We start from the raw sequence: 12,921 nt of genomic DNA, 5'->3' as shown, positions 1-12,921 counted from the left end.
TTGAAAACATTTCTGAGGAAGGGATCGGTGTTTGCCTATTGCTATGCAAATAGTTTTACATGTACTATTAATAAGTAATGATGAGAACAATTAGTCCGACACAATCCGCAAACACGCAGAACTTTTGTGCCCAAAAAATGTAACGTTCAGACTTTTTTTCTGAATTGACATCACAGCTCTGCTCATGAATATGAAGATACTCGTCAACATAAAAAGTAAAACATCCTATTGACCTACATATACATACAATGAAAAAGTTTGAAATAAGGTTAAATGAGACACAAGGGAGCAATTTGGATGTTTATATCAAAACAAATTCATCGCTATTTTCAATAAGTGACAAAAAAATCAAAACTTTGCCAAAAGGATATTCTGAGATAAACACGTTTTAAAATACCATCCATTTCAATACCAATTTTCGATCACTTTTATGTTAAGGACTGAGGAATTTGTACAAAGTCACGATATGTAAGATTTGGAGAATGCTAATACATGTACACCATTACGCATTAGTGAAAACACACGGCGACTCGTGCGGAGATTGTGTATACATGTACATGTATTGTCTACATTTTTGTCCTACTAACGAAAGAACATTTTATCACTCCGTAAAAACAGAAAAACACAGCGATCAAGCTCTTTGTTGTTTGCTTCCAGTTACTAGGAAAGTAATGTAAATTCGGAAATGTACATTTACTGAGCAATTCTCACATCACCCCATTATACATGTTTTTATGCCCCAAGCCAGAGGCAACAAGTACAGGTAAACCTGTCACTGTTTGAACAGTGTTTTATCAAACTAGGGGCCTTGCTTGTTTCACGCATATTCGGATCGTGATCACTGATCATGATCTGCCCTTGGTTCACTGGAATCAGAACCCGGCAAATGGATAGCGCGAACCAACTACGGGATCACTGATGACGATGCAGATCCGTGTGAAACAAACAGGCCCTGAATCAAACAAGCCACACAACCTTGGAGTTGAGGGGCATTCAAAGACCAAAGAAAAATTCAACCCATTCATTTGTTTTGGAAAACAGGGAGGGTGGGTCATCAATCACACTACAAAAGGAAATTTTCGCAACATACATGTACAGGTTCATTACGTAATACATACATGTATACATGTAGTTTAAGTTTCCTAAAGCTGTAGTCCGCAGTACATGTATATGTACCTGTATGTATGTAACTTTTTTCCATTTAGGCCTATGTCACCTCAATGAAGAGCATTACATGCACATGGCTCAACTCAACAAGCATGTTGAAACAGATCCCAGTGTATTTGAAAGGCAGGTGACAAGATTACAAGGAGGTACATGTATATGTAGTGTCACTCACTATGCCACTCAAATTATACTTCCTCTTTACAGTTTCTAGGACCACATTTACATCTGAATTTGATTAACCATGTACATGCACATCAGCTGCTTCCCCCATCCCAAAAATATTAACTATTTTTCTCTGCCTGAAGAAGAAAAATCTCCAATAAAACTTGCATTTTGCATTTAAAAGCAATTGCGTACAGTACCTAAAATCCTTCATTTCCACTCAAACCCCATTCTGGACCCCAAAGTACAGTTATTAATATCTTTATATACAGTTATACGGGTGACAGATCAATATCCAATTGTGGTAAAAGTTACTGCTGTACAAGCAAAACCATTCATTTTCAAAAGAGGCAATGTTAACACATTTTCAAAAACCACGAACAGTATCTTTTCCTTGTTACTGTCTAGAATACTTGTACATACATGTATACGCGAAATGTACATAAACATTTGTACATGTGCGTGCATGTACATCATACGACATCTGTGCGGTAAATCTGAGAGTGATGGTAACCTTTCAGGTGTTACTCTGGCGATTGCTGCCTTTCAAATGAGTGTGACAAAGAGTCAAGTCTGCATAAAAGAACTGAGGTAAAGTAAGGTGGATTTCCCTTCAAACGGGATTAACTATGATGCACCACAATCTCTCAATATAATGTCCCTCCTCGGGATTAGGGTGGAAGTCAACAAAGCGCATTAGTTTCTCATAAAAACTTTTTGGACGCTTCCGGATATTGTCCCTCGTGCCCGAAAAGCAACCCTTTAAGCATCTAGGCAAGGAGGGTGGATGTGGCGTGTTAAACATGGCAGTATACACATCGCTCAGAGTAATGTTGGACTTTCGAAGAACTCCCGACTTCAGATCTTGTGGCATACTGCCTGTGTATCTCAGACCACTCCAATCTTTGGTTCTTCCTGCTGCCCTACAGAATTGGTTCCTTAAAGCATTATTGACATAATCCATTGGATTTGGAAAGCAGAAGCCTCCGTCTTTTCGAGGCCCGTGCCCCTGAAGAAACACTGTTATATTTGCAAGGTTATCATAATTGGTTATGATGTGGTGGAGATAGGTGTGTGATTCCCGACCCAGGTTGGGCAGTGTTTCCCACTTTATGACTGGAAAAGGTGGTTCCATGTTTGGTCCTTTGTGATAAATGTGACTGTGGTTCGCAAATGGCTTCAGCCAGTCCAGATTCTCATTATAGTGTGCAATGACAAACTCATAGCTCAAGGGTTGCTGCAGGAATCTGCCTGTGTTCTTGCGCGTATTCACGAGGTTTGGATCTGGATACGTTTCCTCTGGTATTCCCCGCACTATTCTGTCCACGATCTCCACTCCCTGCATGAATGAATGGTCTTGGTTGGCAACCTCATACCGCCAACCACCAAAACGACCACGGGAGTAGATGCTCTGTGCCCCTAACCATGGCTGGACAATGCTTAAGATCTTTTCCCTGTTCAGGTGAGGGACTGGATAGCCATGGTCAAGTCGTCGGTAGTATTTTGAAACTACAATGTCAGAAGTGATAAATCCATAAGTGATCAGTGCCTCTACAGTGGCTGCAACAACGCTTTTCTTTGTCCAGTATTTTGGATTGGTCGCGTCCTTTGGCTCTGCTGCCTCGCACATAAGTGACCAATAAGCGCCCGGCTTTGGCACGTGATCATCAGAATAGTTTGAGAACACTGTGACCCGGTAGAATGGTGAATCAGAGTCTGGGAAGTACATCCAAGACTTGTCAGACAGAAACTTGGGAGGCTTGCCCAAAAGCCCAATGCCTATGACGTGAGTATGGGAGTACACCAGTCCTGAGACAAGTTCTTTCATCTGACCCAGTGATATATCCTTACCTTCCAGCATGTTAACAAACATGTCCAGTGGCTCAGTAGTTATGAGCGTGTCATACGACAGAGTGTACCTCCTCCTGTCATCTCCTCTGTTCTTGAGAAACAATCTTTTCGAGTCCAGGTCCACTCCTGTCACCTCTGTTCGAAACTGAAACCACTCTTGAGGGAGTAAACTGGCAACTCCTTGCCATATGCCCCCTGTGCCATTGTATCTGGGAAATCGGAAGAACCTATTAGGTCCCCATCCTGAATCCTCCAATCGGCTTCCGTTGTCATAAGCTGCTATCTTGGCCTTGATTTTGTTGATATCAGGGACAGCAACACGTTCCCCCACCCAAACCGTGTTCATCTCGGTGGTATCGACAGTCCAGACTTTCTTGTTATACTTCCGCATGAATACGTCACACAGACCAGTCCCAAATTTCTGTTGCAGCCACTCATCAAAATTTGCAGGTTTTTCTTTGCTCGGGTTACGGGTGATCTCTTCCAGACCCACAAGACATTTCTGTTGGTCAGTCTTGTCCATCACTTCAATGTTGTTTTGGACGGGGTAAGAAATGAACCTCCTTTTGCCATCAGAACCCATCATGAAAGCATATGCCGCCCGCACTCGCTGGTTCCAGTGTGCCACAGCCCGGTCCAGTGTCTTATCAAAGTAATCGTAATGGGAGAAGACCACATGGCCTCCCATGTCCCAAAGAAAGCCCTTTTTGTCCCGCTCTGATGAAGCAAGCCCACCTGGTTTGTCCTGCTGCTCTATAATAGTCACCTTGGTGTTAAAATATTTCCCCTGAAGCTCATGGAGTCGCTGGGCTGCTCCAAGTGAGGTGGGACCTGAACCAATGATGACGATGCGGTGTTCCTTCTCACCAGCATTACTGTTGGGATGTGTCACTGATTCTAGCACCGGATGAAAGTCTTTGAAAACAAAACAAACATACACAAAAATCATAAATGTCAGGTTCCTGAAGAAAAATCATTCAGGGCTCAATGACCACTAAAAATCTAGCATGGCTTGTAATATTCGGTGCTGTAACTAAACCCTTTTTCTTCTAAGCACCGTCGATATATCAATATTATCGATATGGGTTTGATATCGATATCGCCGATGTTAGTTATTTGGTAATATTGATGTATCGAAAATATCCGATTTTTCAGAAAAATCGAATATCGAAATTTCTTATGAAACCATCGAAAACATCGTTATTGATAGGCTCGCACTTGCTTCTCAGCTTGCCAAAAAACAAAAAAATTAACGGATACATTTCTAGAAACCTCAAATGTGAATGCAACAGCAAAACATCATCAAAACAGCGAATCATAGTATCACAAGAAGGTGCACTGCAGTCAGACAAGAAAGGGCACTATTCAACATGGCAACGAAGGGTTCGGCAGTTGATTTCACAATACCGAACGACCGCTGTACTGAAAATTTAGCTTGGACCCCGTCGTGTTTGTTATAGTGGTGCTCCACTGTATATCGACCAAGACACAATATCGACGGTGCCTACAATGTATTTTCTACTACCACTATATGTCCATTGTATCCGTGTAATGTAATGTAGCTGTACATGTACTTGTATACGTAAATGTATGTAAACATAAACACATATACGCACATGTACCTGTACCAGCCGCCGGGGGGGGGGGCTGAGGGGACTTGTGCCCCCCCACAATTCCCGGTGGCCCCCCCACTGAAAACAAAAATGGATGAATAGATACACTGTATTGAACAAGGCTAACAAAACTTGCCCCCAAAAACACACCATTGAAAGCTGGTGCCCTCCCAAGATGCTGGTGCCCCCTTTGTGCCCCCCAGTAAAATCCTAGCTACACCACTGACCAATACAAGCAGACAAGTTACATGTACAGTGTATTTTTCCTCTTCAAGTTTTCCCAAGTGAAGTCCAGACACAAGTCATTTTCCCCAAAGTCAAGTCTTTACCAGTCAACTTGTCCCAAGTCAAGTCCTAAATCATTTTTTTCCAAGCCTTTCATTTTCATTTTTCTGAACTCATACAGGTACACTGTACATTTATTAAGCATGACACTGCAGCACATGCAGGCCCTCTCAACTTGTACACTTTTTCTGGCATCACATGTAAAGAGTATGGTTTAAATCCTCGTCTTCTTTTCTGTATTTTGGAAATATTAAAATACATGCACAGTGTACATGTATGTTACCGGTACATGTCTGATAAAATAGGCAGACAGTTCAGACCAGTTTTTCTATTACATGTACATGTGTGTGTACTGGTACATGTACAGTACGTGAAAACTGTATTGAGTACTGGTATATGTGGTTAAACCAAACGTTACATGAAAATGATCTACATTTTTCACGCGGTTCAAAGTGAAGGCAATAAATTATTCCAGTAGCATTAGAACTGTAGGGTCCTTAAGGATGTCTGATGATCCAAGGCAAAATGTATTATGCATCAGTAAGCATATCTGGGTACATGTGCCAGTACATGTACACAATGTACATGTATGAATTATTATTGGTGGGACCAGTGTAAATGTACTTTTGGCCATTTTCACTTGGTTATTATAGTTCTAGCCATTTTCTGAACAGAACATGAGTTGCCATAAGAACATGTACATGTATGTATAAGAGTACACATCCAAAAGGTACCAGGACCTGTAAACAGCCATCTTCCTCAGGCTAGACTGGTTTTAGGGTGAGCAGGAAGGCTTTCAACAACTGATCTTTTGTGAAATCTTAGTACAATATTTACTGTACTTACTATTTTTCAAAACAGGAATGCAAATATGACAAATTGAGTTAATTTAGCAGTGAAATCATCCGGTAAATAATATCAATATGGGTATATTTTGCCATGGTCCCATCACTTACTTATTACAGCACCTACATGCAACGTACATGTACCCCATGTATCTGTACATAAATGAAAAACATGTACATGTACATTGTACTAAGGTTCTGATCCAGTGGGCTGCAATGTTTTTTTCAACCCTGGAATCACAGTAAAGGTACTGGTATTATCCTTTATTGTTTTAAACTGAATTCATCATGTACATGTATAATGAAGGTATTACCATCATGACCCTGAGTTCTTTTTGTTTTTTGTCCTTTTTTTGTGGAAGGCGGAGTAGAAGCCTGGCAGACACTGCAATGACTTAGAAATTCTATTCCATGAATGTGAGTTCGTGATGGAATGAGAAACAGACTTTTCAAACACTGTCAACAAGTAAAATTTCTCATTCCAAAAATGAAACCACACAGTGTACATGTTCATCTACATGTACCACGACGGTTCAATGCACCTGTACATCAGTAACAGTTCACGGTCAAATCCGTGAAATGACAGAGGAAGGAAACATGGAGTAGGGCAACTCTGTTCCTTCATAAATACACACACACACACACACATAAGTGTGTATTTGCCTGCAACTGGGGACCCCCTATTGTTCCTCTTTTGTTTGTACTTTAACTTTTTTAGAAGACCACTCATATGTTTTGTACAGAGTTGTCAATCGGGGACCCTCTGTCAATCGGGGACCTTATTGTCCTCTATTGTTCAAGGTCCCCAATTGAATGCAGAAACAAACTCACACACACTGCAAATGTCTTAAATTAAAAAATGTCTACCAATAACACTTGAATGAGATATGAAACCGATACAAATGAGAAATGGCCACTCTCTATTAATACTAACTCAAATTAATAAATAATCAAACAGATCCACACATAATGGCAATTACTCAGTGATTCACAAGGTTACTGTTGCCAATGTAGATGTATCCATTAGCAGCACCTCGAACAGGTACATGTTCCATTTGTACTGGAACAGCCAGACCATGATGACTGCAATAAACACGATAAAACTGGTTCTGAATCCCTGCCTTATACATACACAAGTACACATGTACATGTACAACGTATCCTTCACTGGTGAAAGTGGAGTACCGATATGACAACAATGACTATACTACATGTACACGTGAACAGTACATGTACGTGTATGTCAGGCCAGTCTGGTTTTTAAACCATTTACCTTTTCAGATATTGGCAAACAATAACACTAGGCAAAGATAAATGACGCTGGGTTGAGAAAATTCCAAGACATTTTATTAGGTCATGTTCCAGAATGGGTAGGAATCTTCCTCCCATTTTGATCACAATTGGCAGCTCCATGTACCGGTACATGTGAATACATGCATACATGTATGTAATGGACTAACAGATTCTCTGAAAAAAAATAGTCCAATTTTTGACCTGAGAATCAGACTACAGAAGACTGTGAACACCCAATGATATCCATTCAACCAAATTGTCTGCAATATAAGTAATCAATGATATAAGAGTCGAAGACATCTCAGAGCACCACACTATCAATATATGTATATATGTAGATTACAGTACATGCACATGTTTGAATCTACATACATGTGCCCATACATATGTGTACGTACATGTAGCAAGGCATTTCCTCTCTAGTTTTTCTCTGTCATCACGTACGTAAATTAACCACACGTAAATGTACACTTTATGTTTCCACATTGCAATGCTCACTTTCTTGTACCAGTACGTACCTGTATCAGAACATGTGTAAATGCAGGTCTGTGTTCTTAGGATTACCGTATTGTTTGTGAATTGTGTGGAAAGCCTGCCCTGTTGTTCGGGCATCTGTGAAACCTTATACACATAAACTCATACCTTTACTTGTGAGGTGAATTTAAACAGTTGTAAAATGTTTACAGTTGCTCTGGCGTTTACATGTTCTTCATTATAACTTTCCCAGCATTGATGTTTGGCCACATCTGGCTTTTAAGTATTCAATTTACTGATGCGTACATGTACTATTGTACATGTGTTTTCAATTTCACAATTTTATTTACTGATGGTATCAGTACATGTGCACTTTCAGTTTTACTTTCTTGCATCTGTTTTCTGTTCATACAAGTTTGCATTTCATACAATCAATACTGTAGCAGGTTCTCTGCCTGCACAAGTTAACTTTGTTTTATTCCGTTGCCATCCTTGACTGTTAAACCTACTACGTGTAAAGTTAAACCTGCTACGAACTGTATTTTGGAATTTGTATTGTGAGGATACCCAGGATATGTAGCCCCTTGTACATGTACGGATACATGTAATTTGTACAGCTGTAATTTGGCTGAAAAAAAGAATGACATAAATAATTTTGGCTTATTTTACACTCTTAATATGTATAGGAACTATTGGGAGGGCAAATGCATGACATTAAACGCATTTGCAGGGCACCCAAGTGGTAGAGGTCTTTAGGCCTACTTTATACAAATATTAATGGAATTTTGTTTCATGGAATAGAACATTTCATTGGTCACCTTATGAAATTATTCCTACCCCTGCATGCAAGTGAAAAATTCATTATCCCCTCTTCTGTAAAGGAGGTCGATTAACGGTCCTCACATATTGACATCCCTCATTTGCAGAACATATTTGTGTACATGTAATATTAGAGTGGGTCCCTACTTTCTTTTCCTCTTGTGAATGAAATTGCCAGAACGTGAAATGGGAGCTGAAACAAGTTAATGTACGGTATAGTGAAAGGAAGTTCTATTCAACAGGTGCCATTGAATAAAACGAATAATCAATGGCACGTGATCAACCATCCACCAATTACATGTAGATGACCGGGATACATGTATATGCAGGTATTGCACAATGAATAATGAGGTATAAGGGCATGTCAGTGTTAGCTGTGATGTACATGTACAGTAGTTGTACCAGTACATGGTGCGGGTACATGTGCATGTATTGCCTTCACATTTGGCATTTGGCCTTCTCCCAATGTCTCATCTAAGCGCCTGTCCACCTGTTCAGGAAAGGCATTTTCTGCTTGAGTACAGAATTTATCAAATAATTTGTTATACAAACCTTTAAAACTGCTGAACAAAATCAACTCTTGAAGTTCCAGGCATTGAATACAATAGAAATATTGGCTCATATTGCACCTAGGGGTATCAGTTTTACAAATATTGCTCGGAGTGGACAGACACTTTTTAACATTGCCTAGGAAAGGAAAGGCAGATACATATGTTGATCCTACATGTAAATGAAACATTTATTTCATATTTAGAAGTACACATAAGTCTAGTGTCACCATCACGCATAGAGTGTCTTTTTGGATTCAGACACATCTAAAGTATGCAATTTATACATGCAGTATTTTGCCGGCCTCGGCTAAATTGCAGTACTTCATGCAGCCAGCTACCTGTCAAGGTAAGGGGGTGCACAGCTACAGGTAGGTACATGTACATGTGCATAGACAGTGTCTTCTTTGATGCATACATGTACACTACATGTGCTATTACAAATGAAAGGTACATGTACATGTAACTGTGTGAAAAGGCATGAATATCTTTTCCCACGTGTGGGATAATATGTGAAACTTTTTTCCCACTTGTGAACATTTTTCCCACTTAAAAGAGTGTGAAAATTTTTCCAGCTTGTGAAATACATGCAAGTTGTGAAAAATTTCCCACTGAAGGGGAAAATCGTTCACAATTTGTGAAATGAATATACATGTACATTTTCCCGGATTGGAAGAATTGTGAAACTTTCCCCTTCTGAAAGTACCTTTCAACTGCAATGTAATGTATACGTATAAAAAATGTACATGTAAGAAAATACCACTAATAATTATGCAAGACTTGCAGCGAAGAGGACATAACCTCCTCCCAAGGAGTTACTTTATTTCCAGGTAGTCCCCACAATTATCCTGTGTACAGTTACAAGTACATGTACGTATTTGATGTTTAATTTCAAGGTACGTACACATAGAACATGTACTTGATTTCATGTTTGCTAGGATAAAATTGCATGCCATGAGGACTTGACCCTGTGTTAATACCAGACACCACAGACTAAAACGAACACCAATTAAAAGTATGGTCAGGCACCAGACTGATCCTCATGAACACGCAAACGATCTAATCCCCAGGTGAAAGCAGAAGGCCATGGGGAGGCAATGCTCAACACCATAGGGATGATGGCAATTGCAGTTGATGGCACCTAGCTACATGTACAAGTATATCTTACGAGCATGCTGAAATATTTTTCTAGCTGGCTTCGAATATCACGCGGTGGCTTTTTCATCCCAAAATATTAAAACCTTTTTTAAGTTTTGGTTATTGTACCCGTGAATTGACTCCAGCACTTAATTACCACATTTTGTTTTCCTAGACTTGTGGTTCTGGAGGACTGTTTGTACCCCCAAAAAAATCTGAAACTGCATAAAGTGGTCTGATTTCCATAATTCCATCTCATGAAGATGAAGTCGCGACATACTTTTATGTCCCCCAAAACACTTACATAGTATCATGTAGTACATGAAGGACTACTGTGCATTTTTATTGCTTATCCAGCAATCTATCATTTTGCTAAATTCAACCGGTGCCGTCAAAATACAGAGCATACATGTATACTGCCTTCTTGACAATAGCTTTGCTTACACCTTTTTTTGTTGTCGTGGAGGGCACACTGCATTACACTGACATGACTGAGGCCTGGTAGGCTAGTGTGCTACTGGTAACTGTGATAGAGAACAGGTCAACATGTACACGCATGGTACCAACAACCAATTCATATGGTTTGGTCAACCAGTCTTTGTGATTTGGAAATTGCAGGCGTGCAAAAAACACACTCCTGGACATTTCCAGGCGTGCAGTTTTTCTACGAGTGTGATTTTGAAAAATGAATCAAAACCTTGGGTCAATCAAGACATAGTAAAATACAAATATAAATTGGGTCAACATTACATATATATTGAAACAATCAACAAAACAAACAAAACATAGTGCAACAGTTTCAGATCACACCCGCTTACTTCAAGTAAACTTGAAGAGGTACCGGTACATGTACATGTATGTCCAATATATGTAAAAAAAGAATCAAAGTTTTATGATGGTCATAAAATCATGCCCTTCCATAAAAGCAGATTTGACAGACCATGCAGACCTCCTCTGAGACAAGATCACTCTAATTCTCCATTAAATTTTCCCACTAAATCTCCTGATTTTCCTGAGGTTTCTTTTCGCCAGATCTCTTTCCTGTGAGCTTGGTGAGTTACATGTACATGTATTTCCATTCATAAAAAAAGATTTAATTGGGAAACATCAGGAAGTTTAATTGTCTGCACAGAAAGATCTGCTGTGATCCACGCTGGCACAAGTCTCCATGGCTTTCATGCACTATGTGGTGCATCACGATTGACTGGTCTGGTCCCATTCTAAAACTTCAAAGGCTGTGTGACGTCGCTGTACTGAGCGATTGTACACTGACAAAGCTGTCGCACTCAACTGTTTCGCTGAGAGAATCAAACATGATTCTGTAATCACTAACTTTTAGCTGAGGTAGGCCTAATGTTTGATTTTTTTGTTTCATTTTTCTCACAAATTGCGAAGTATAATTATAAAGTAAACTCATGCGACCAGTTGGTCGCCATCCGAGTTGGCCATGTTGGCACATATGAGTTCACACGCGTACAAGTTGACAAGCATTCTCATGATGCTGCATACATGTACATAAGTAGTAAGATTATGTGGGTCTTGTGGGCACCCCCATTTTAGTAATCTAGCCCACCCTGGGGCATGTGCACAGCAACCTCCCGCTTTGTTCTCTGACCCCCTTTCCCACCACTGTCCCTGACGTTGCCACGAAAACTAAGTTTGGAGCTGTCAAGCTGGTCCGTTCTTGTTGGATAATCTACAACAGGGTACTTTTCTATTCAGCTGAATCCCTGCCCCTGTACCGACCCTTCGGAGGCTGCCCAGGTTGGATGCTGGGCGAGTTAAGACACCCCCTCCAAAACACTACATGTACATGTACGGGTGCCTCTACCCGAGTCCTAGGCATGGCATGTGCCCACACCATAACCATGTTATAGGAACTCTTCAAGACGTACACAGGCATTCAGGTTTATCCTATTGAGCTACTGCTAAATTGAAGGTGGTATTTACTAAATTAATATAGGCCTACATTTGGAAAAACATCCTGGCAAAATAGCTTTGAAAAACTTTTGCCGTTCCCGGCAAAATATGCGCTTCCTTAAGTTAAACTTCCCGTAAAATACATGTAGCCATTACAGTACTGTACGAAAAACAACACATCTTTTATGTAGAATTCATCATATCATGCATAGGCCTAGGCCTACATACATGTAGTCTATTCGCTAAACCATCTTTTTACCCTGGATTACATGTACATGCTAGGCCCATATGGCCACAACTTGTCAGCAAGCCTACTCACATTTCATGGGAGATTCACTGAAGTGCAAATACGCGAGGACAGTCATCAATGTAAAGATCAATGCTACTGCGACCACTTTCCGAGACAGAGTGGCCATAATTTTTCCCCTTTTTTCCGATAAACCCGCTCAGAAAAATGTCCTCAATACATACAAAATGTAATGCGAGATGAGTCAAACTACAATTTAACCCGTGGCAGAAACTCCGAAGTCATAGTTAGAACTGTGATCTACCAGTACAGCTTCGCTAATGCTCGCCATGCAGCTCATACTAAAATTCACTATGCATATGGCAATGAACGTTAAACGTGATCTGCATTGCCAATGCTATATGATCAATAGGCGTGGAGGCTGCTGATAAGCACTGTATGGCGCGGTCATCCTATCTTTTTGTTTTTGTATAGCCGTAGCCTAGCCATTGACAATTGCACTACACCAATGTACGCCCGCATAGAAAACAGCGCAAAACACAGACCAGTTTATTATTGGC

At 40.2% G+C, this 12,921-nt stretch overlaps 1 protein-coding gene across 1 annotated transcript; it reads right to left on the bottom strand.

Annotated features, from left to right (window-relative positions):
* Positions 1–1,093: 1,093 nt before the first annotated feature.
* On the bottom strand, positions 1,094–12,921 carry LOC147800541 (uncharacterized). The gene is made up of 2 exons (XM_087140148.1): positions 12,434–12,921; positions 1,094–4,095 (listed from the first exon to the last, which is right to left on the bottom strand). The coding sequence occupies exons 1-2, from the start codon at positions 12,528–12,530 to the stop codon at positions 1,943–1,945; spliced, it is 2,250 nt and encodes a 749-aa protein (XP_086996274.1). The 5' UTR covers positions 12,531–12,921; the 3' UTR covers positions 1,094–1,942.

This window comes from Acanthaster planci, linkage group LG01 (assembly GCF_054643075.1).
Source record: "Acanthaster planci isolate LZ-2023a linkage group LG01, COTS_SCS, whole genome shotgun sequence".
In the NCBI taxonomy this organism is placed as follows: Eukaryota; Metazoa; Echinodermata; class Asteroidea; order Valvatida; family Acanthasteridae; genus Acanthaster; species Acanthaster planci.
The sequence above is the reverse complement of the archived record's forward strand: the minus strand, read 5'-3'. Positions and strand labels throughout refer to the sequence as shown.

Bases quoted from the DNA above. Each gene is read 5' to 3' on its own strand.
- LOC147800541 (XM_087140148.1), bottom strand. From the start codon at position 12,530: ATGGCCACTCTGTCTCGGAAAGTGGTCGCAGTAGCATTGATCTTTACA. The intron at 4,096-12,433 runs GTGAGTAGGCTT...TTGTTTTCAAAG, and splicing joins CAGTGAATCTCCCATGAAAT to ACTTTCATCCGGTGCTAGAA.